At 38.8% G+C, this 24,370-nt stretch overlaps 1 protein-coding gene across 6 annotated transcripts in view; it reads left to right on the top strand.

Moving 5' to 3' along the window:
- klhl4 (kelch-like family member 4) overlaps nucleotides 1–24,370 on the top strand; it is a 32,399-nt gene that overhangs the window by 4,379 nt on the left and 3,650 nt on the right. Inside the window, exons 2-9 of one of the 6 annotated variants that reach the window (XM_029511855.1) lie at nucleotides 3,997–4,460; nucleotides 12,372–12,539; nucleotides 17,294–17,430; nucleotides 17,783–17,979; nucleotides 20,507–20,719; nucleotides 21,811–21,997; nucleotides 22,071–22,295; nucleotides 23,691–23,853. In XM_029511855.1, the coding sequence (XP_029367715.1) occupies nucleotides 4,003–4,460; nucleotides 12,372–12,539; nucleotides 17,294–17,430; nucleotides 17,783–17,979; nucleotides 20,507–20,719; nucleotides 21,811–21,997; nucleotides 22,071–22,295; nucleotides 23,691–23,853 (1,748 nt within the window). In that variant the 5' untranslated portion in view covers nucleotides 3,997–4,002. Of the gene's footprint in view, nucleotides 1–3,692; nucleotides 4,473–12,371; nucleotides 12,540–17,293; nucleotides 17,431–17,782; nucleotides 17,980–18,906; nucleotides 19,016–20,506; nucleotides 20,720–21,810; nucleotides 21,998–22,070; nucleotides 22,296–23,690; nucleotides 23,854–24,370 lie in introns of those variants that run through there. The other 5 variants (XM_029511850.1, XM_029511853.1, XM_029511852.1 and 2 more) reach the window with 5 other exon arrangements.

The following is a 24,370-nucleotide window of genomic DNA, read 5'->3' as shown; positions in this document are numbered from 1 at the left end:
TGGTTCCACTGAGATGTCTAAAGCCATTTGTGCTGTTGATTACTGGCTACCGTAAGTATGTCAGCCAGCTGAGCGATGAATGAAACATTACATGTTGTTTTCTCATAAGCTCAATTTTTATCTCTTGACCTTCACAATGAGTGAAACACTCAAACTAACGTCTTTAAAATGGCCACGTACAAACAAGGTGAGCAAGATTTTGGCAATCATTCTTCTATTTGTAATCTTTAATCAATCAATCAATCTTTTCTTGATTCAAAATTTCAAATGAGCATCTATATGTGGATAGTATGCTTGAGCATAAATGCTGTGGAAGTAATGAGGACATTAACAACTTGCAACTTACTGGTTGTGTGTCTGTGCTTTTTTATTGCAATTTTCTGTGCTGGGCTATGAATAAACTCCAGTCCCATGAATATGGACAACCGGTCAATTATATTTGAAGCATCACTGCTACACATCCTAGAATTTGACATGTGAGGCCACTTTTCCTCTTTTCAAGAAGCATTTAGTTGATGTTCATACTCGGTTCTTGCTGTTGTAGCTGGAGCTGGAGGGGGTTTCCTCAAATATCCAGAATAGTCAACATTATATGTGGAAGTTTAATGTAAAATAACCAGAATGTGTGCTGATAGTTAAATAGCAGACCACAGAATATTTCTCTAACATGATACTTGGATTTTTTTCCCCTCATTTCCTAATATCTTACCCAATTTATTCTGCAACATACCAGACATTTAAAACATTTAGCAGCTTGACTGCTTGTGAAGGAATGACCAAATAATCACATACTTATGTTCACTGGGGAGGCAGATGTTGGCTCATAATGCAGTTTACCACACCAGTCTGACATCTGACATCTCATGTGTCATGCATGGTACAGCCAGATGGTGTCCTTGACTCCTGCAAGAATAAGATAGAGGTTACCCAGCGTGATGCGTTTCTATGCATTAGATCATACCTCACTCTAAAAGGCCTTTATAATTATGAAACACCTCCACTCTTTCTACTGTCCATGAAACACCCTATTTGTTTTATGAAACAATAATAATACTTTTTATTTGGAATCCATTATCATTACATAAGCGCCCAAGTATTACAAAAGCTTAGCTTTAGCATGAATCTGCATTCCCAGTTATGAATGTACTTTGGGTAAAACAGTGCACACAAAACTGTGTTTAAAGATAATTTTGTACAACCTGCTTTTCTAATATTTATTTTAAATAGGTATTTCATGCAAAGGAGCGTCACATGCCTCCTGGAGTAAAATAAATACATGGGCGGCTCATGATTTAAATTTCTGTCTATTAATTAAAATAAAGGAAAGTCTGTTCTGGTTTCAGGACTTTAGGCATACAGCTCATGCTATCTAGAATGAATATTTTAGTGATTAATTAGTGTAAATCTATTAGCACAGAATAAAAACAAGATCAAGATAATGTATCAATAGATGAAGTGATTATGCAGTATAAGGTGTCCTCTAGTTGTAGGGGAGCAAAGTAAGGTTATTAACACAATGCAATGTAAATTTGAACCTGAGTTAGTCAAGATTATGATAATTATTCTGTTGTCAAATTGTTATTGTGAGTTAAGGTGAAGCTCACAGAAACCTAAGATGCCGTTCTTTTCAGAAAACTTGCATCCCAGAGCAACGGAATAGGTGCTATGGTGGATACACGAACTTGTATCCACCACAGAATGTACATAAACTTGTCCAATTATCAAAATCCTCACATTTCATTGTAACACTACAGTGTAATTTATTTTACATCCAGAGAAAGCTCTTATTCATTCTTCAGTGTTTTACCTCTTGCCTGTGAAAATAATGTTTGAAGCCCATTTTTTCTTATTCTATCATTAGCATAAGTAGTTGGCTTTATCAAAGAAGAATGAGATGTGTTTATCCTTATTGAAGCATGTTTCTTTATCATGCATTAGTTGGGGAAAATCCTGATCTGTATATTATTCTTGGTCTTAATTGTTTTGTTTGGCATGCGTGAAAAATAAAAAAACAAAGGCTTCTTTCTCTACTCATATTATTAGGAAGGAATAGTGAACTGTAAAGCATTTACAGATGCTTCAATGAGCAAGGCTTCTTGTGAGAGGCAAGAAATGAGCTAAGTATTAACTGTAAATATGTTATTTATAGTCAGTGAATGGAGGGAAAAATGCAAAATGAGGGTCTTTTTTTTACAGCAGTTTAACACCTACGTGATTATCCCATCAAATAACATGGGTAGCTCTCCTTTAGATAGATACTAGTATTTACTAGACACAGTATCACAGTAGCAAACCTGCAGTGGGAGGTGGTGGGGGTGGATGAGAGATTGCATATTATTGAAATCCAGTGGTTCGACTGCAAGTATCTCCTCTCACACTCTCCTTGTCATGGAAGGCAAAATTTTTAACAAGAACAGAAAGATAGAGCTGCATTGCTTTGAATTTTACAGGAATGGGAATGCCAGTATGCAAGCTTACACTGCTAATAAACATGAAAACAAAGTGTTACTATGGTGCTTGGAACATTAACACAAAGCATGTAAAACCAGTGTAAAAATCCATGAATCCTAACCAGATGCAATGCATTATCAAGCAGGTGGGATAAATTGAGAATATCTTGTGTTTCTCAATCTTTCATGGTTCACAATTCATTTCTAAATCCAATTACCACCTTTCCTGTGAGCACATACAGTCTCCTCTGACAACGGGATTAAAAAAAAAAAAAGTGTTTATAACATCTAGATTCACCAAGCTATCCAACAGAATACCTGCATGCCACTCTCTTCATTAGCTGTTGATGCTGCCAACATTGATCAAATTACATTGTAAATTGTTATTTGTTTATTATTGTCACCAATCCTTGCCTTTGAAGTATTGCAGTAAGTTACGGTATCTCAATTACCTACATTGGCATGGCATTAAGATTATGCAGTAGCAAGATCTATTTTTGAAATGTAAAAGAGTATTTTCTGAATCCCTGACTAGGGATGAGGGAGCTTACTGACCTTGAAGATTCATCACTATGTAGTTTTTCCACTTGTAATCGCAGGGAGCTTTCAAGACAGTGACTGAAGGAGAATATTTTTTCTGCATGGCTACCTACACTGAGACAATCCCCTATGGGATTCTGTTTGATGCGAGAATAGCAGCCTGCACAGCTGTGTGTTAGTATGAGATCAATTTTTCCCCTTTAAGAGTGTGAATTGATGTGTGTTGGTTATGCATGAGTTATTAATGTATCCCTGCTTTTCAGTTTATGGATGGACATGTGGATATGTGCACATACATTAATGCATTACAAGCTCGTACTAATCGTTTTGATCATAGTTAGTAGTCTCCCCAGTTCCCTCCTTCAGCAAGCAGTGATTTACTTTGTTAAGGTGTGACCTCATCATTCTGGCTCCATGCCCCCCCCCCATAGCCTTGATATCACACAAGCCTACATGGTCACACAGGGACATACAGAACAGCAGCAAAGGAGACTGGGCTGGGCTCAAGAGATTTTTTTCATTTTATTTTCAGGGTATATGTGTCAGTCGCTTAGGGTGTATGTGTGTGCGTGTATGGAGGAGACACAAGCAAGGAGGGAGAGAGGGAGAAAGCAAAACAGGGGAGGCAAAGGGGAGGTGTGTGGATCATGCATGTGCATTAACTGAGATCCAGCGGCAGCACAGCAGCAGCAGCAGCAGCAGCGGCAAACAGAAACAGCAGCAGCACAGGAGGAGAGAGAGTGAGAAAGGCAGAGAGGGAGAGTTGAAGGGAGGGTAGTAGTCTCAGGCATAGGAACAAAAGCTGCAGAGGACTGCTTTCCATCTCCACTAAAAGAACAACGGAGGAGTAATAGAAGGAGGAGGGGGCGGTCATGACTGTAGAGAGACAATAACGGGAGAGAAGAGGCACGTTGTAGCCAGTGCAGACTGAAACAAGGCACCTCTCCACTCTGCTCTCCATGTTTTTGGGGACTCAACATACAATTGCCTTCGTCTCCAAACCCAGAGGAGGATGTCTGTTTCGGGGAAGAAGGAATTTGATGTAAAGCAGATCCTCAGGCTCCGCTGGCGCTGGTTCAGCCATTCATCCCAAGGTTCAGCTGGCAGTGGAGGAGGTGGCGTTGGAGGGGTAGGAAGCTACATCCAACAGGATGGTCTGGAACACAGAGGGACACCTACCCAGGGACGGCTGAAGAGTCACTCACGGGAAAGAGGTGTTGGACTACGTAAGACTAACAGCCCAGTCCACAGCATCTTGGCACCAACACCAGGGCCCACGCCTGTGTATGTCAGAGCAGGGCATCAATCATGGCAACATCAACAGAGCACCATCCAAGGTCTCCAGGTCAATGAGGAGACTTCAAAGAGCAGTTCCTCACCCAGTGCCATAAGGAAAGAGGACACCAACACTGGCCTGGAAGATGTGCAAAGCAGCACTGAGGCACCTACGGAGGTGGAGGCCAGAGAGAGGTATGACTGTAGGTATTAGATATTTAGGAGACAAAGAATGATTATGTGGCAACACATCAGTCACTTTCTGAGCACCTCTTATTCTCAGTTAGCACAGTGCTATTTTGGGCACACATGGTATCCTCACATTCAGGAGTGAAAGTATAGCTGCTAAATAAAATCTGCAACTTGGAGAAAGTCTGATGAGGCACTAAGTGAGGACTAAAAAGTAAGATTATTTTGTTGTGACCAGGAAGGATGAGCACATGCTTTAAGCCACATACGCTATTTTGTAAGTGCATGCTCATACTTAAAATCTTCATACATCTCAGATCATACTGTGTTTGATGAGTGCATATAAAACATTTAAACTTTTATTCATCATTTGGTACGGCATGCTGCATGTGAACCCTTTAATTGAGATCGGAATAAATCATCTGCACAGCTAGGCAGCTGCCACCATGGCTCACCTGGTGACCACTCACTCTCATTGTCCACAACATGTAAGGCAGGATAAACCAATAAAGCATCCTTTTAATTATTCAGTGGACCAAAGGCACAGGCCTTTTGCCATCTTATCTGTGTTGTAGTCTATATTATATGCACAGCATGCCTTTGCCGCGTAGCTCATAATATTTAATTTTTACACAGCACATTAATTCACTTTTTCATAGAGTTAGAAGTGGATAGCGGGAAAGGGCCATTACCTCACATACGGGACCTATAAAAAGAAAAGGTAATGCAATCACATGAATTATCTAGATTGCCACTAGAAACACTTAAAAATGCAAAATCTCACTACGTAGTGGGTGGCACAGGTTATAAATGTATTTTCCACTGCTGATATCAAACCCTTAGGGTCATGAATATTTTTTTCCAGCGATAAATTCTGCTCCCTGCTTTTCCATCTGTATTTCTCCCCTTATCTTCCATGTGATCCTACATCTTCTTCCAGGAAGTAAACAGGTTAGAGGTTGTGTATATGTGCTGTCTGACAGAACACTAAAAGCACCTTAGATCCAGGATGAAAAGACCAACTCTCCTTTTATCTTGTCTGTGACATACAAAGGTGATTGATCCTTAAGCCTTTCTGATTTCTGCATACTTTTGTTCTATACACCTGGCAATGAAATGAACAATGAAACCGAAATACTCCCTTTGTCTTAGAAAAAGCTGGGGGGGGCAATCTACTGAGCACAAAAAATGTGTCAATGTGGATTCAATAAATGCTACATGCAGTGGACAGTCTGAACAGAACATGAATTATTCTGAGTTTAAATAAAATACAGTTTGGAATCAGCTTGATGTTCTGCTCTCCATGTTGGTATAATTGGCAGCTCTTCATGTTTTGGGATCCCTATGTGTGAAAAGTGCATGCATAAAAGATGTGCCTCACAGTAAAAGTGTGTAACTCGTTGACTCTCAGGGGGTCCTTGGGTTCATATTGGCCATGTAAAATATAGCACAACCACCATATTTTGACAATGATACTGAAATATTAAAACGGTTTTGCTCTATTGGCTCATAAACTTGCTTCATATTTATGAATTTCATCATCAGCAATCTAACATAGTCTAAAAGTCCTTTGATGGAGATTTTTTCCTTTCCCCAGCTGAATTCTCAGCATTGTACACAAAAGATAAATCTTCTAATGGCAGCATATCATTAAGACTCTTGACTGACCTTCCAATAATTTTCTCCATATATAAATGAAATCACTGTCAACAATTGCTTTGCAAGATAATTAAGGCAAGGAATAATTTTTTTTGTGTGTTTTTTAATCAGTCATTGGCTTCAACAACAGAAAGGCATCAAAAAATTGTTTGACATCAATTTTCAGGAGAACATATAGCTGTTGAAATATCCATGTTTAATGGCTATATAGTCACTTGATAACTGCGAAAGACGTTGTTAGAAAATACATTTGGACCCACACCACATCTGTAGCTGTACAAAGTTACATAGTGAAACAGGCCAGTGACTTTGTGACACATCATGGCTTGTGTGTTCATTGGCAGCTAAGCAGATGTGTGGATGTCACTGAGATATGCACATTCATTTACTCCACCGGCTGGGTGGCCCTATTACGTCTCACATCATAAATCCTTGACACGTAATTTGTCACAATCCCTCAGGCTGGCTCTAGAAATGAGTTCTGCTGGCTGTGAAAAATACAAAAGTTTTAGCTGTTCTTCTGTCACTGGAAAATATGTCAGTCATTTTTTGGTACATGCCCCTCAGTGATTACTTTCCATCACACGATGTCTACAAGAAATCCATCTCATCAGTTACTTCCATTTTTTTCCCATTGATATGATTTCTCACTTCTATTACTAATATTTACAGTTGTTGTGAAACTGATCGCTCTGGCAGTGAAAACAGAGTGTGGTAACCCGGGGTTGATTGTTATTGGAGTAAATTATGTGGAAAGGAGTAGCCATTTAAAATCGGATTTGATGCTTTACATTCTTGTGCTCAGTAGTTCACTGCAAGATGAGGCAGGAGGGTTCTTGGAGTTCATGAAATCTATCTTCATCTTTATGTATAATGCAGTTAACTATGTTTTATAATTAAGCAAATTTTAAAGCCAGCATTGCCATGAATACTGATCATTACAAAAAAACCCTTTGCTCCTAATGTCCCTATGCTACTATACACTTTTTTACTTGTTCTGTCCTCATAGTTTTCATCCAAACAAGTTCTCCCTATTGTTGACAGAATATATGACTGAAGTTAACCTGAATGGAATGGAAACCCTGACCTCTCTCACATAAACACTAACAGAGGCTTGAGTCAGCAGGCTGTTAGTTTGAATGATACCTCAATTCTCTCTCTATTGCCTTGGAGAAGAAATACCACCATGTCTCCCGCTGTCAACAGCAGTAATTCAGATATTTGTTGGATGCCTCATAACACCACCAGCTTTAAGGGTCTCTGACTACGTGTGACACATCTAGTGGAGGCGGCCTTAAGATGCTGTAAATTGCAAAATACAGTGCATCTGTTGTAATCTCAAGATGGCACCATCAAGGGTTAGAAGATTTTGTGACCATGTGTCATTGATTCTGAATATTCTTTAACTTAGCCAAATCAGCACTCTGTATGCAAGGCAATGTCATATTTAAGACCAGTTCGGTGTTCAGGAGCCTATTTCTGCATATAGGGCTTTGAACCGCAGTGAGAAGAGCTACTGCAAAGTTGTATGCTGGATTTATGTCCTAATTTTTGTTAAAATGAGGATTGGCCATTTGTCCCCCAAATGGACCCTTTTCAGGCAAACTAGTGCCTGACACAGCGTTCTATAAATTTTACATAGGTACTATTAGCAGGGGCAATAATGTACTTCACCAGTGTCCTGAGGCTCACATCCAGTAATTTCCATTAAAAAAACAATTTGCTTTGAAAAAGAATCACAGAGGTATGGACGACAGTGATTAAGCTGAAAATGAGATAGTGGAGGCAAAGAATTAAATAGAGTTGTATTTTTGAAAATATCCAATGGGTTTACTGTAATAGTTAGATTAGAAAATAAATTATGGTTAAAATAATTATTATATAATAATTAAAAATATTTTATAATTATATATAAAATAATATTATTATATAATTCATTAAGTTTGAGAAAACCCTCATACTACCATCAAAATATTATATAGCTTTTAAGTCCCCAGGTCTTAGAACCACCAGGCTAGAGGAAACTGCAAACACATATCTAAAAAGATCTTATCTATACAGTTGACCACATGCAACCGAGGGCCCACCACAATGATGTTGTGGATTAATTTGTTCACCCACTAACATCGAATGTAAATAAATTTCAGACGTTCTAACAGTGATGACAATCTCATACGCTGTGCGAGATAACCTGCCATCAGCAAAGCAGTGAGTAGCTTTTTGCTAAGATCTGCACATTTTTCACTTACAGGATGCCCCCAGCCCCCAACAGAGACACACACACACACACTTTACACCAAACTCCCCACCATTAAAATGCACAGCTCAGCATCACACACAGAGAACAATGACTGAAAACCACATTATGGAATTAATATTTACCATACATGCACTTTTTAAAGATCTGTATTAATATGCTGTACTTAACAAAATAAGGAGTGAAGTTGGAATATATTCATGACCTGGCACATTGTTACTCAGTGGCTTCGAACAGATTCCTGACTGTATCCATCAATAATACATAAACAAGAGCTATTCTGATAATGTGTTAATTTCACAGTGCAATGTTTATCTGTTCTCGATGTGTAATATTCAAAAGAGGGATCAGCAACTCGAGTTATTAATTATCAGTTCAGACATTGTGTTGCCATGAACTTCTCCACTTTTACAGTGTGTGCAGTTTTGGTGAAATCTTAAGGATAAAGCTAGAAGAATGCAATATTTCACATTTCTTAATAGCTGTGGCAGTTTCCCTCTGCACTTCACATGAAGGGCCACATTAGGAGCCGATTTTAAAAGAAATTGTTTCCTGTACGAGGCTGCTTTTCCACCATCATTATTAATATTGAGCATGTACATTATGTTTGGCATAACAATGGTGGCAGAACAAGTCTGTGTGTCTTGATAGATTGGCACAGTACAGAGAGAGGGGGAAAAAAAAAAAAAAAAACAATTTCAGCGCCAAGTTATCATTTTGGTCTTAGTGCTCAGTACGGTCTCAAGTTATTAGAGCCCGTTTATATGCTGTATTTCTCTCCGCACAAAGCCGAATGGCAGTATACAAACTGTCAAAGTACAGAGGCATAAAGATCTCCTGGAATATATAGACTTGGCACATGCTGCATGAGGCTTTGTAGGGGTTGTTGGATTGCCAACCCAACCCAAGCTACTCAGCAGCCTTCAGGGGCAAATGGCTGTTATAATCCATTTTGAAAGCGACATGTCCCTTTTGGCCCAGGCAGGCATGACTTTCCCTCTTGTAGACGGATGGAGTTGACACTAGTTGAAATAGGACGGAGATTCTCAGCAACACATCTGACTCATAACCTTTAGAGCTAGCGGCTAATCTGGGCTGATGAAAGCTCATCTTGAACTGTTGAACTGTTTATCTCGGGGGGCAGTGTCAGCAAAGTGTCAACTTAGAAAGATAGATGGATAGATTCTTTATTTATCCACATGGAAATTCGTTTGTTACAGCAGCCTTAACAAATAATACAAATAAACTAATTGAAAGGAAGAACAAAAAAATATCCTACAATATGTACCTAATATTGACATAGGCATATATACAGGTTATACATGTACTACATGCAGTTGTTGATACTAAGTGTTGTTGCAGTGCAGTGAATATCAAATGTGGTTTATCAAAGAGTAATTGTACAGCTTGACGGGAGATGGAAGGAAAGACTTAAGGTATCTGTCCTTATGACAACGGAGCTGCCTTAGTCTGAGAACGTACTCTGCTGCCTTTGCAGGAGATGGTGGAGGGGATGGTTGGGGTTATCCATGATGGATTAGAGTTTTGTCAATGTCCTCCTCTCCACCACCATGCAAAATTTATCCTGTTATGAGTCTTTTTATCTAATGCACAAAAATCTGTACACAGATTTTCTAACGACACAGGCTTAAGACAGACTCCAAGTCTTAACAACAGAAGGAAAAACTGTAGAGCATATCTTTCACCTGCATAGCAGTGTTTTTTTCAGTAGGCAGTGTTTTCTCAGTTCCAATTAGTCACGTTTCAATGTGGTAGCTCTGGATAGGTGTCAGCTGTAAATGACAGGATTCCAGGTGATATGTGCTCACTGACAGAAGTGTGTAGGCTAACATGGGATAGGTGCTTTGCTCTGCCTGATTTCATTCTATTTTGTTGGTTAATTTACCATTTTCGTGGGTACATAAACATTTTTTGTAAACCACGTAAGAAATCCGTGGGCTGAGTGGGGCTTTTTTGAATGGCTTGCATAATGTGCAATGTACAGCATTGTCCCTACAACAGTTTCTCTGGAGTAAGGTGCTCTGAAGCTTTAGTGCCTCGATAAAATTGGGCTATACCTCTGATGATCCGATTCACTACTGAAAACAAACTATACTCCTCAGAGAAATTTACTGCTCCCTAGAATGTGATACCAACGCAATTAGTGTCGGAGAGATTGGTAGGCATGAAAAATCCTTACAGCCTGCGTTGGAGCCAGGAAAGGCAATGCATCTTAGTTTTATGGTCACATTGCTTATTCAGTCTTGTTTGGTGTTCCTCTCTAAGATTTCAGAGTCAGTAGGGAATTACTGTGACAGAGCAATAAATTACTCTCGCACTTAGCATAAAGTCCCCCAATAAAGATTAGACTATAGGATACTGCAGTGACCAGAGAGCAATATAAACAATTCTTGTAAGGAAAACATTGCTTTAGGTAGACAAAAAGGAGAAAGTCACAGACTTGGTTGAAAAGTTTGTAGTGTAGCCACCACGTCCTCCATCTTAGCCTATGCCCTGTGCCAATACATCACATGGTTAACTGCTCTTTTGTATTGACTTATCTGCAACTTGACTGGTTTTTGCAACTCCCATATCAGGATATGAGTGGTGATGACTTGGGACATTAATTTGGATTTCTATTTTTTTCATCACCTCCATGTGCAGAAAAACAAGACATGACAATGAGCACGCTGTCTATGGAAATAAACAAGAAGAGATCTGTAATAATAAACATGGGGGCCAAAGATGTTAGCTGTTATAGTTTGAAAAGGATGAATATTTTGCTGTTCCTCCACTGACTACCTCCAGTGCTGCTGTTTGCCCGGTTTGCTTTTGTTTTGTGACTCTGTTCTGCGGCGAGTTATGTCAGTCTATTTAAAGGGACATACAGGTCGCATCGTTGTTCAGACTGAGTTTAAAAAAAAAAAAAAAATCTGATCTGTATCCAATTTAGAACCATATATGAACGTGGCCCAAACCTGTTTTGAAAACATCAGATTTCATGTAATTTCTACAACTCACACTGCCATTAAACTGTCGGCTCTGGATAACAAAGGCGGGGGGGGGGGGACAAAACAGATTCAGGCCACTTGGGCCTGCAGTGTAAAACGTAACCTAAATGTCTCTTTAAATAGTGGTGACATTTTTTTTCTTGTGCACTATCAGTCTTTACACAGCAGCAACACCATGAGACGACAGTAAATTCCCTTGGATAGGCAGCTTGGGTTCGTTTATTTGGCGTAACAAACAAACCCTAAATGTCAATGAGTGGACTAAGTCTGTGAAGGACACCAAAGTGACTGGGCAGCATTTTCTGCCACAAGTCTGAGGGATTACTTTGATGACTGTAAAACAGCATGTAATCTAGCAGCCTGTGGGGACACAGACCCAGCCTCAGCACAATGCTGTGAGGAACAGGCTTACTCACTTGTTAAGTCCCCATCTTTGGAAAGCACACAGATATGCAGACACACACAGGAACAAACACAAAGGCATGTATGCATACAAATGTAAGGAAATTGTGTCTGGGAAGCTGTTGCACTGATTGCAGAGCTTGCTTGTCCCATTGGATTGAAGCACTAATTATCCATTTATGTGAGGAGTTTAGTCCATAACAATTTTAATTTCAAGAAGGATGGAGATGTACCACAGGGAACAGATGATCCAGTGCCATGTGTCCAAAGAAGCCTTTTTGTCTTCTCAATTTGTTTATCTTGCTGTGTACAGCACTTAAATTTCTTTATTTATTTCACACTTGGACAGGGAGCAAAATTAATTGTTTTTGTAAATGAAAATGCAATTATTAATTTTACATGTGCTTTAGTCATCTTTTTTGATCTTTTTCCCCCACTTTGTGCCATGTTGTCTTTGTGCAGCAGGAGCAAATCAGTTCTGGTGCAACATCAAATAAGTGGGAAACTGCAATCAAAAGTACAGCAAAGATCCCAAACTATGTCGCTTTGGTCACAAACCATCTCTTTCCTCTTACTCCCTCCTTACAGGTTGGCTCTGAGCACTTTTACCAGAATGAACACCAAGTCCTCAGATGAGTTTTTTCAAGCCACTAATCATGCAGAGCAGACTTTCCGTAAGATGGAGACATACCTCCAGCACAAGCAGCTGTGTGATGTCCTTTTGATAGCCGGGGATAACAAGATACCAGCTCACAGGTTGGTGTTCATACATCTGTCTGCTTTGATTTGATTATTTCACACCTGCATCTGCTCGAGTTAAGAAGCTCATCTGGATTCACTTAAGCCAAGGTCAACATATGAATCCAGGCTTTGGTCCAGACACAAATTTGCATGCTGAAACATATTTTATAAGCCCAATTCCTTTTTGCAATAACTGATCAAGTTTTGAAACGCAAATCAAAATTCTTTTGATTTTCAGGTGACAGCTGACAGAAATGATGAGCAAACTCCATGTTCACTGGTCTAAATAATGTATACTGCTGGGATTCAGTTACACCTCAGCCCTTTCCTCATTTCCATATCGCATTTGGTACATGAAAGAGCACTGCCATTCACTACATACAGTTGTCAATATTTGGGCATCAAGCCCTCAGTTGAATGGCTGTAACATTCCTGATATAGAATGAAGGCATGCATTTGTATGTCTGTCCACTGGCATAATTTGTTGGCTCATCCAGACAGACTCATGAAATAGAAACCATATGCTCCACAGAGAGAGACAAGTATCAGTGACTGACCTAGTTGAGTGAAACAAACTGCCTGTCTATTTCAGTGTGGTTTCATATTTGTTCATAAGACACATGTAACGCTGCGATGGATATTATAAATGACATCCTAAAAAAACAATTACTTAATTTTAAAAATATAAATTTAACCCATCAATCTACACCACTATACTCAATAACCCATAGTCAAAAAATTAAAACACAGGATTAGAAATTTAAGATGACTGAAAATCCAAAACTGAAAGCTTTTACTTTTAGACTCTGCTTTGGCAATATAGACTGTGGTCAAATGCATCCTCTTTTGGAATGGGGTCAGCACAGGAACAACAAGAAGCAAACTAAAACCTCACAGAGCATCTGTGGAGAGACCTGAAGATGTCAGTTCACCGACACTTCTCATTCAATCTGACTGAGGTTGACAGGATCTGTGGAGAGAAATTGGATAAACTGCGCCAATTCAAGTGTGCAAAGCTTGCAGAAGACTTGAGGCGGTAATTTCTGCCAAAGAGACTTCCACAAAGTACCACAGTAAGGGTCTGAATACTTAATATTAATTTAGTATTTTTTATTATTATTTTATTTTTAATTGATTAAAAAGAAAATAAAAGCGTGCTGTCTTTTGCATGATAGGTTACTGACTGTACAGTGGTGAGCAAAAATGATTTTCCATCACAATTAAATCTACAACATGAGAGAAAAGTGTGCAGAAAGTGAAGGAATCAGAATTTTGTCTGAATATTAGATGCTATAGAAACATGGATGGAGACTTTTGACTGTGTCACAATCTCATTTCCCTGTAATGCCATACCATCTTGCTTTCCCTTCATGAATCATCAAGCATTATGGCAACTAGACAAATGAATTCACGTAATTGCAAGTCTGACGAGTACGGCTATTAGCAACATGAAATATGAAGGGCAATTTCATTCATTATACACCGGCAAAGTGGAATGATAGAGAATGTGGGGGAGTAAGTTACTCAATTTCCTACAGCGATGTAAAAGCACAGAAGTGGTATGAATCACGTTGAATATTTACTTCATGAACTTATTACATCAACAGCATAATGTCGCACAATGTGTTGTAAAGATTTGTTCTTTCTCATGAAGTGTGTGACACAGTGGCATGCCATGGTGTAGAGCAAAACACACCTTTATACGACAGAAAGAGTGGAACACCTCTCAGTCATAGATTTCAGTCACGTGACTCGCACTGATCCCTGGAGGGCAAAAAACCGGGTCCAAGATGGGAGCTAACACTGTAAACACCAGAAAACAACACAAACCTGTTAATTTCCAAATAGTTTCTAGCCACGAATATTTAGATCATCTCTCTAAACATGAAAACACAAGCTATAAGATTAAACTGCAAGTTTTGGGCACTTGCCATACACAGCACCCGCTGCCGTATTTCAGCCGTTAGAAGCAGTGAAGTCCCTGCCAGACCTCCAATTCGGCAATGTTTAATGAATAATATCATCTGAACTTTCACCAAATTTACACTGCATGCAAACTCATAAAGCCTTCTTCACTTCCAATATTTGTTATCTTTTTAGACAGAAAATGAACCTTCCCTCAACTAATGCTGTCGGCTAGTGTTATTAGACCAGTGGCGTTGGGTACATACTGTAGGTCCACTTAAGCGAACCATAGCAGAACGAATATGTAAATACATGACTGACAGCATACTAGTTAAAACACTTAGTGTTAACTAATGTTAGAGCTTAGGCTTTCCCTTGATGAAATGTTGGCTGCAAAGACGTGTGTACTTCGTTGGTTGTCATTGTTTACTGTCCCCAGGGACGGTGGGACGTCTTAAGGCACATATCCACCATCTCCCCCTCTCTGGGTTTTTTTCTCAGATGAGATTCTGTAAAAGCACAACCCAGGCTTGTCTCCTTGTCGATTTGTGGAGCCAATTGCACTGCAACTATCCGGCATTTTGTAAAAAGTTACGCTAAATCTAATAAAAAAAAGTAGCTGGCGGGTAGCGGACAGGCAGAAGAATTAACATCTTTTGCCCTCCAGGGGGGCGTTCCCACAATGACGTGACATCACTGGCTACAAGCTAATGCATGGTCATCTGAAAACAAGAGGTACGCTTGTTCCAGTTAATAATACGGCCACAATGTAGAATGAGCCGATTGTTATGGAGAAATAATTTCAAGTAGGATGAGTATTATACATCATGGCCATAGTCTTAACTGGAACACGCACAGAGGTGTGCGTTTTACAAAAACAATTACAATTAAAAACAATGAATGAGTAATGTTAGACTAGCGCAAAAGTAGCGAGTAACAAGAGCGTCAATAGAAATGCAGAGGAGTACAATATTTGTCCTTCAAATGTAGTGAGTGAAAATAAAAGTATCCCCCAAAAATAATACTCAAGTAGAGTACAGATACTCAAAAACTGTACTTAAGTACAGTACTCAAGTAAATTTACTTCCTTACTGTCCACCCCTGCAACCAAGTGTCTCAAGTTGTTGGCTGGGCAAAAGAGTAAAGGTGTCTTCCTAACAGGAGGTATGTTATTACCACTCACCAGTCAAATAATCAGTCAGCTGAACCAATATTTGATCCCACTTTCTGCTTTGCTGTGTCTTAGCTGTAATGCTAGCCAGCCAGTTAGCAAGATTCGCTACCCAGGTAACAGGTGACTTTGTCGCCATGGTAACAGCAAACGGTGAAAATTGGGGGGCAACACAGAGTCAGATTTAATAAACAGTTACATGTTGGATATAAACATTAAGCATCCTTATTTATAATGAATAAATACATGTAGTTTATGTTCCTAAATTGATCAAGTTTTCTTTTATTCCTCAAAAAAGTACTGAAATAGTATTGTAAAGAACTGGATCCATAAATGGCGATAGTATCAGTATTGATCACAGTTGATAACACATCCAAAGCTTCCACACTTAAAAAAAACAAACCAAAACAAAAACATGAAAACAAAAAAGTATAAAGGGGCAGCGTATCTGACAGAGGGCTCAGTACCCCCCCCAGTGTCCAACCCAAAGTTACGCCCTTGTGTTTCCGGATTATTAAAGCAAACGTACGGAAGACAGATGTTATAATCACCTCTGCTGACATCTTTTTCCACCGAAATGTGCGGCGAAGTTCCGCCTCGAGCGTTCTCATTTCCCGCTCCTCAGCGCCAGCTGGTTTAACTGATGACGTTTCACGTCCGCACATGCGCACAAGAGAACGCGACGCACGGCTCGGCGAACGCTGCCAATGCTCGTGCGCAGGCTGAACGTGGCGCTGCGTTTGATTGGCTCCGGTTCATTCAGAAAAATAAAAAACGAAGAAGAAGAAAAAAGAAAGAAAAACAAGAGCCGGAAATCAAAGTAAGTTAGGAGACATTAGAAATAAATTACTTGATGAATGTAAACAGGTTTCACGTCCCTTTGGGGCTGGTGGCGGGAATAACGACATTAAATTAACAGCGTCTCTTTCTTCAGTAAAGGCCGATCCTACTAATCACTAACTGCTGTTACTGACCTCACTAAGCCGTTACCGACATAACTACAATCGAGCTTATTAACCTGTTGTCACCGACGCATCGCTCAGCCTCAGTGCAATTTCAGGACAAGCCAATCAGAGGCAGAGGTGAGCGGAAGTTCACGCAAAAACCGAAAACACACACGACCGAGACACGTGCTGCAATGGCGACTCACCAAGTGGAAGCTCAGACATTATGTTTTCTGTTGAAATATTAATATTTCATTGTATCAGATGTGCATTGAAATAATCTAAACATATACAATATCCAGCTTTTATTCTAAAAAATTGAGTGAATTGTCCAGTTAAAAGTTCCATTAAAGAGATTTTTTTTAAATAGTTGTGCATTAAAAAATTCTAATACAATATTTACTTTCCTGGTCACTAGTTACTTTTACTGTATAATTATGTAACTCAAATACTAATTCAGTTACTTTTTGAGAGAGGTCACTAGAAACTATAACTTGTTACTTCTTAAAAGTAATGTGCCAAAGACTGTCCAACAGTAGGATATAAGGAGAACTGTCACTTGAGCATATTTGTCATTGAAGTGTATTTTTGGTTTCACCTTGGAAAGGGCTGCCTGTTTTGTTTGGCACCAATTAGAGGGATTTAAGATTGACCAATTAGTCGCGCACTTTAAATAATCAGCTTTTATCATTTACAGTAGTAAAAGATAAAACGCTCATTATGTTGTTTTGTTGATTTCTCCATGTCAGACTGGTCCTGAGTGCTGTGTCAGACTACTTCGCTGCTATGTTCACCAGCGATGTGAGAGAGGCAAAGCAGGAGGAGATAAAGATGGAGGGAGTGGATCCTGAGGCCCTCAGATCCCTGGTTCATTTCGCCTACACCGGTGAGTGCTCATAAAGACATTCACTGGTTCTTGTAAGTAGTTATTAGACTTCTGAAAGCCAGCGTGATTAAATTGGATCCATTGGGCATTTCATGACTGGGGCCGCCTGGCTGGGCAACACTTCAAAACTGCTTTATATGAGAGGACAAATTTGATAAATTCCCTACAATGTGATTCAATCACAATATCTGCTTCAGCAACTATTCTTCCACGAGCATTTTTTCTGTTAATTCTTCTTTAAATTACCATTGCTAATGTTTTTTGTCATTTCTGTGATTAATATTGTGTGTGTTACTGGAACCTGCATTCACACATGATATAAAAATGTCTTTTGCCTGTCCTGACATTGTAGGTGTGCTTGAGCTGAAAGAGGAGACCATTGAGAGTTTATTGGCAGCAGCTTGTCTCCTCCAGCTTTCACAAGTCATCCAGGTTTGCTGTAACTTTCTAATGAAACAGCTTCATCCATCCAACTGCTTGGGAATACGCTCCTTCGCAGATGCCCAGGGCTGTGTGGACCTGCTCAATGTGGCTCATAACTACACCATGGTAGGAGGGCAAACAGAGTCAGACCACACTCACATGGCTGGATGGGCTAAATTATTCATTTTGTTGTTACGATGTTAACTCTCAAAGTGACTCTTAGCTGCATGACTATACAGAGGCAGTCGTAGCATTGAAACCTAAAAATGTAACAAGAATATTTTCAAATATTTTACTTTAACTACGCTTACTGTACGTTCAACATGAAAGGCATTGGACACCATAGTGAATGAAATATGAGCGCTAGCTAATCCAAAGTAAATCTAAAGTACTAAGGGGATACAGACTTCAACACTGATCCAAACTATATTTGCATCACAGCAACTCTGATTATATCCTGCATGATAACCATTGTTTTGTCAGTTTGGACAGTAAACGCAATTTATATTTACTAATACGTGTGTGTGTGTGTGTATATATATATATATATATATATATATATATATATATATATATATTTTTTTTTTTTTTTTTTTTTTTTTTTTTGTTGTTTTTTTTGTTTTTTTTGTTTGGGTATTCTGGATGTAGCACATTGGAATATTTGTGTTTGCTTTCTGAGTTGTTGCTAGTTAAAGTAAATAACCTGTCAACACCTAAAAAAGAATGGCCTATTGGTGTCCTGTTTATCTGTACCATCTCATTTCAGCAGAGAACTGGGTGACATGCACATTTGAATAGAAATTGAATAGTTTCATGCTTGTACTTTGTTTAATTTGGTTATGTGGCTGTCAGTATGAGATACCATGTTTCTAGACATTGATTAGTGTGTTGCTAGATTCATGAAAATTGGATTTCTATGTGTCCATGGGGATTATTTACATTGGATTAAGATTTATGCTCATATTTGTCAGATACCGTCTTGCTGGCCACACCGAAGTGACAATACTAAGCAGGCGTTATCTCCTAAAGGACATCTGCTTGGTCTGTTTTCAGAGGCCCCATCCATGACCAGGAGGTTAATCTAATCATCATACTACACAAGAGGGCCAACTTCCCGTTCAGTCACTTCAGTAATGATCAGGGAGAGCTGTGGGCTTCCTGGATGTCCATCCTCTGGGTACTAAGTGGAGTGACTTGTGTTTTGATAAGCTTGTTTTTCCTGGTTGAGCGAGGCAGCTGAGATCTGCTGCTGACATCCCTTTCCTACACGAAGGAGTTGTCCATTTTTCTGTTGTGGTACATAAAAAAATGTAATATTTCATTGTTTAAAATGACAAAACCTCTTTTTTAGGAAAAAATTATGCTGCTGTTATATATTTAAATGAATGCTAATAGATTTAGATTAAGTAAATGGAATCCACTCTTAGAAAATAATGCAGTACAACAGTTTGTCTTTTCTAGCCTCAGCAAATTACATGGTAATGGGAAAGTTCTTGAAAGGTAGTTCTCTAAGCCTCCTACTGATTAAACATCAGCATCCCTTGGCTTAAAAACACTGTTATTTCACAATTACTCTTTTTCAGTAGTTAAATCAATTAGTATCCTCTCCCGCTGATCTTGTTTTCCAGGCAGTTTACTCAGCAACAAGTTTGCCAGCATCTGAGAGCAGATCCTTTTAAATCCTAATGAAAAAAAAAAAAAAAGCTGTTGAGCTCTTCTGGATTAGTAATTACAAATAATTGGTCTAACGCAATGTCAGAGTTCGATTGAATTTCTCCCCTTGCATTACCACAACAAATCAATAGATGTCCCTCATTTCATTATGGATGTTTGTGTTAAGCTCTCCCAATCTGTTTCCATAATTTGTAATTTGTTGCATGTTGATAATCAATACCGTGTTTGTTTTGTGTAATTGTTGAGCATCTAGCAAGCACTTGATTCGTCAAAGTAATTCTGGTATCTTAATAATTAATGCTCAGCTGCTTTGTACAAAAAGGAAACAGGGCATGGTTATGCCCGAGGATTGCTCTGCATGTCTTTCATGTGTTGTAAAGTTGGATATAATGTAGAGGCGCAGAGGAGGGAGGGTTTTTTATGTAGCGTCATCTCTAATGGAACTGCTCAGTGTAGATGTCCTTGAAAAGGTAGCCATGCAGCGCTGCAATATCGCCTGGGCCTCTGGCCAGTAAATGGAAGATCAATCTTTAGGAAGGCAATAGAGAACAGCTTCCACAAAACTTAGAGCAGGACACCACCTTGGTGAGATGGAGACATTGGTGTGTAGTCCCATTCTGTTTCTCATTAAAAGGCAATCAAACACTTTGGCTCCAAGTATGATTAACAGAAAAAATTGGTTTATAGGCTAATGATGAAGCTTTTTTGAGTATTCTTCATTCCAAATTGATTTGTAGCCTGCTACTATATGGGTCATGTGATTTAATGAGCTAAGTGAAACAGTCAACAGTTTCACTTTCAACAGTTTGAGAAATTGCAAGTATTTCAGTGTGATTATCAGTTGTTAGAAGGGGCAGATAGACACCTCTCTATCTACTTTGATTTATTTAGTTTCACCTCGTTGTCCTTGTGACATTTGGTACTCCTCTGTTAACGACTGATGCTTATCTGCCTCCTCCATGTCTCCTCTATCTTCCAGGAACACTTCCTGGAGGTCATTCAGAACCAGGAGTTCCTGCTCCTCCCCACAGCAGAGATTGTTAAGCTGCTCTCCAGTGATGACATCAACGTCCCAGACGAGGAAACCATTTTCCAGGCATTGATGATGTGGGTACGGTATGATGTCCAGCATCGACAACAGGACCTCGGGGTGCTTCTCGCCTACATCCGGCTGCCTCTTCTTCCTCCACAGGTGAGGTTGTGGATAAAGGGTCCGAGGTGGTGGCTGTAGAAGAGGTATGATCAAGGTTATGGTGTTATTTCTGTAGTTGAGAACTTAGCTGATGAAAATTTTAATTGTTGTGTCATATAACAAATCAGAGAATATTTGTTTAAAAATGTAAGTTTCAAAATAATAAAAATGGTACATTTTATATCAATAAATTGTTGCTCTCCAATTACTGCCAGTGTCCAAGCACTTCTTAATGCTACCATCTTAATGAGGTATGAGAGCTGGATAGGAGCTTTCATATTTTATATGTTATAAATAGCTAGACTATGTTTGGATTATTTTAAACACAAGCCTCATATTTTTTTTAAATGCTTTATTTATGTGAAGAAGCATTGTTTTAGAACTGTGTCATCCTAATTTACATAAAATCAGACTCACAGATGAGCATTCCTCTGGCAGCACTGAAATATAGAAATATTTCTGTTTTTATATCACTACTGATTTATTTTAATTACTTTGAAATTTCTGGTTATGCTGCTGAAAATTTTATATTTTACTTTATTGTGAATTTATGCAGGAAAACAGCTTAAAACAATGTCTTGGTGTTTTAATGAATACAAGTAATATCATCCATTGTGTTGAGAGATGCTTCTTGCTGTTCAGTAAATAAATAATGGAAATAATTTTTTTTTGTCAAAACTGTACTTCGTCACAACAAAAAAGATAAGCAGAGCAGTGCTGCTGACATTGCTTGCAGGCAGGCGGGCAGGATCAATAAATGCATACAAAACTTCATGAAAATGAATTGTGTGGTTAATATATTCAATAAAACCACATAAAAAATGTGCTCCTTGAAAAGCTGCTTCATCATTTTCCAGCACAGGCTTAATGTTATAAGACATTTAAACTGAAGTATTTTTCACTGCACTGTTTGGAAAATGCATGGAGTTAACTGCACCTACATCAGTGCTTTTATGAAATAGTAGATTTAAATAAAAATCTGCTAACAGTCTTTATAGCAATGTTTTTATGACTGATGTATTTATTTTCACACGATCTGAAAATAATAATTTGTTTGGCATTTACTTGCTTTTTCATTTATTTTAATGTAGCTTCTTGCAGATCTCGAAAACAACAAGATGTTCTCTGACGATCTGGAATGTCAAAAGCTGTTGATGGAGGCCATGAAGTACCATCTCCTGCCTGAGCGTCGTCCCATGTTTCAAAGCCCTCGGACCAAACCCAGGAAGTCGACTGTGGGTGCACTTTATGCTGTTGGAGGGATGGACGCCACCAAAGGTACGGCCCATTTATCTGAAGTGTCATACTTCATGTCCACCTCATCTCATGACATGCCTCATGTCTGGTTTAGGCTCCACCACCATAGAAAAGTATGACCTGCGGACAAACACCTGGGTTCAAGTTGGTGTCATGAATGGACGTCGGCTGCAGTTTGGTGTGGCTGTGATAGACAACAAGCTGTATGTGGTTGGAGGGAGAGATGGGCTCAAGACATCCAACATGGTGGAGTGTTACAATCCGATCAATAAATTGTGGTCCACGATGCCCCCCATGTCAACACACAGACATGGACTCGGTGAGTGTTTCTTTCAATGAACAGTGCTTCCCTTATTTCATTTATTTCATTAAAGCCATGCAACTCCTGTGAAATACCTCACTCTATCATAACATTTTGATGTTCTATTGATGATATTTTCATTCCCCAATATTACTTTATTAACATATCATGAGTTGTGTAACTGAATTATTCTGTTATTTTCCCAATAAACCAATTAGTAGTTTAATTAGCAGTGCATTCAAATTAAAATAAAATAAATAAAAAAAAAACTTATGTTTATGTTCATGTATAATATGTTTTCCATACTGGACTGTTTGCAGAATGTGCAAAGTGTTGAATGAATTGCATTATTATTATTATTATTATTATTATTATTATTATTATTATTATTATTAACAACAATAATAACAATAATAATAAAACTGACCTCATTTCTTTCTGAGATAGAACTCTGACATGTTCCCATTTCCCTATCAAAGCTTGGCAGTCTGTGCTGGCCCTACTCTTCTTCACCCTTCCCTGCCCTCAAATCTCATAGGAGAAGAATTTTGATTTGCAGTTAAAACAGGTCTGGGTTACAAAACAGGGAGATCTTGTCAAACCATTCAGCTCACCCGCCCTGTGTGGTCTGGGGTATCAGTGTTCTCTGGAGATCACACTGTACAGATTACCTGTGTGGTCTTTGATCTTTCTTGAAGCAAATATCTCTCACTGCATGTATTGAGTCTGAATATATTTAAGTTTAGTAGTCTACAAGCATCCCTACATGGCCAATTCCTGCTGTCTGCATTTCAGGTAAAGACAAGAAAAGGAAAATTTGATTTATTCCAAAACCACCAGTCAGTAATTTAAAGGAGCTGCACATCTAGAATAGTTTCTGTCTGGCAGTGTTTATGTTATTGGAGATTTTCTGAATGCGGCCTTGTACTCCCTCCAAATAACTGAACTCTCACCAAAGAAAATAAGGGTGGTAATAGAAAAATCCATTGTTTTAAACATCCTCTACTATGTTACTGATGAAAACTACTTTCCTCTGTGACTCGAGAATGAAGAATAACAACGCAGTTTTATAGTCTTCCTGCTTTTGAATAGGTTTTGTGAGCTATGAGTCATTCTACTAAGTTCTACAATGAGAAATGTGTCTTTGCTGCAGCTCTCTCCAAGAACTGTAAAAAAACAAAAAAACAAAGCTTGATTTCAACATCATTTCATTTCCTCCTCAGTGATTATTGACTAACCAAAATGGTTATTTACTTTATACCTTTTTCTGATGTTATGCTTGGTCATGACATAGTAACTTTTTTTAGCCTCTTGTAGGAATTGAATATATTGTGTAGTCTTAAAATATTTTTGAAAGAATGTTGAGAACAGGTGAATTTAAATGTACAAAATATAACCTGTCAATTTCTGTAGGTATTGCTGTGCTGGAAGGCCCCATGTATGCTGTTGGTGGCCATGATGGCTGGAGCTATCTCAACACAGTGGAACGCTGGGATCCGCAGGCCAGACAGTGGAACTATGTGGCCAGTATGTCAACACCAAGGAGCACCATGGGAGTCACAGCACTCAATGGAAAGTAAGTTGCACTCTTTTTCTAAAACCTACCCAATATCCCCCAGTGCAGAGGATTGAAGAATGAGCGACCTTTAATTTTCTCTGTGTGTCTTTGCTACTTTGAAATATCATCCAGTGTGATTTTGAGGTCAGTGGCATCTGGAAACAGACACAGAGGAAGCAGACAAGTACGGACAATTCACACTTGAATGCCAGAGTCATTGCATAGGACCCTGCTTGCCAAGAATTTCACTTTCTTTTAATGCAAAAACATATTCCTGCATATTCCAATGTAGTAATGACCAAACAATACCAGTGTTCTTGTATATTCTTGCCTGTTTTAGCTAATTTTACAACAAATCATCTTCTTGGACTTGCTTCAACAGTAATTCTCAATTCTGTTTTAGAAACATTTACATTCCTTGCAACAACAATCTTACTATAAAAATAAAGATACTGCTTGTGTAGAAAATTTAATCAACCTCGAGCTCATTTGTATTCTTCTTCTTCTGTCTCAATACATTTTGTCCTGTTTTGAA

This window comes from Echeneis naucrates, chromosome 10 (genome assembly GCF_900963305.1).
Source record: "Echeneis naucrates chromosome 10, fEcheNa1.1, whole genome shotgun sequence".
Classification (NCBI taxonomy): Eukaryota; Metazoa; Chordata; class Actinopteri; order Carangiformes; family Echeneidae; genus Echeneis; species Echeneis naucrates.
The sequence above is the reverse complement of the archived record's forward strand: the minus strand, read 5'-3'. Positions and strand labels throughout refer to the sequence as shown.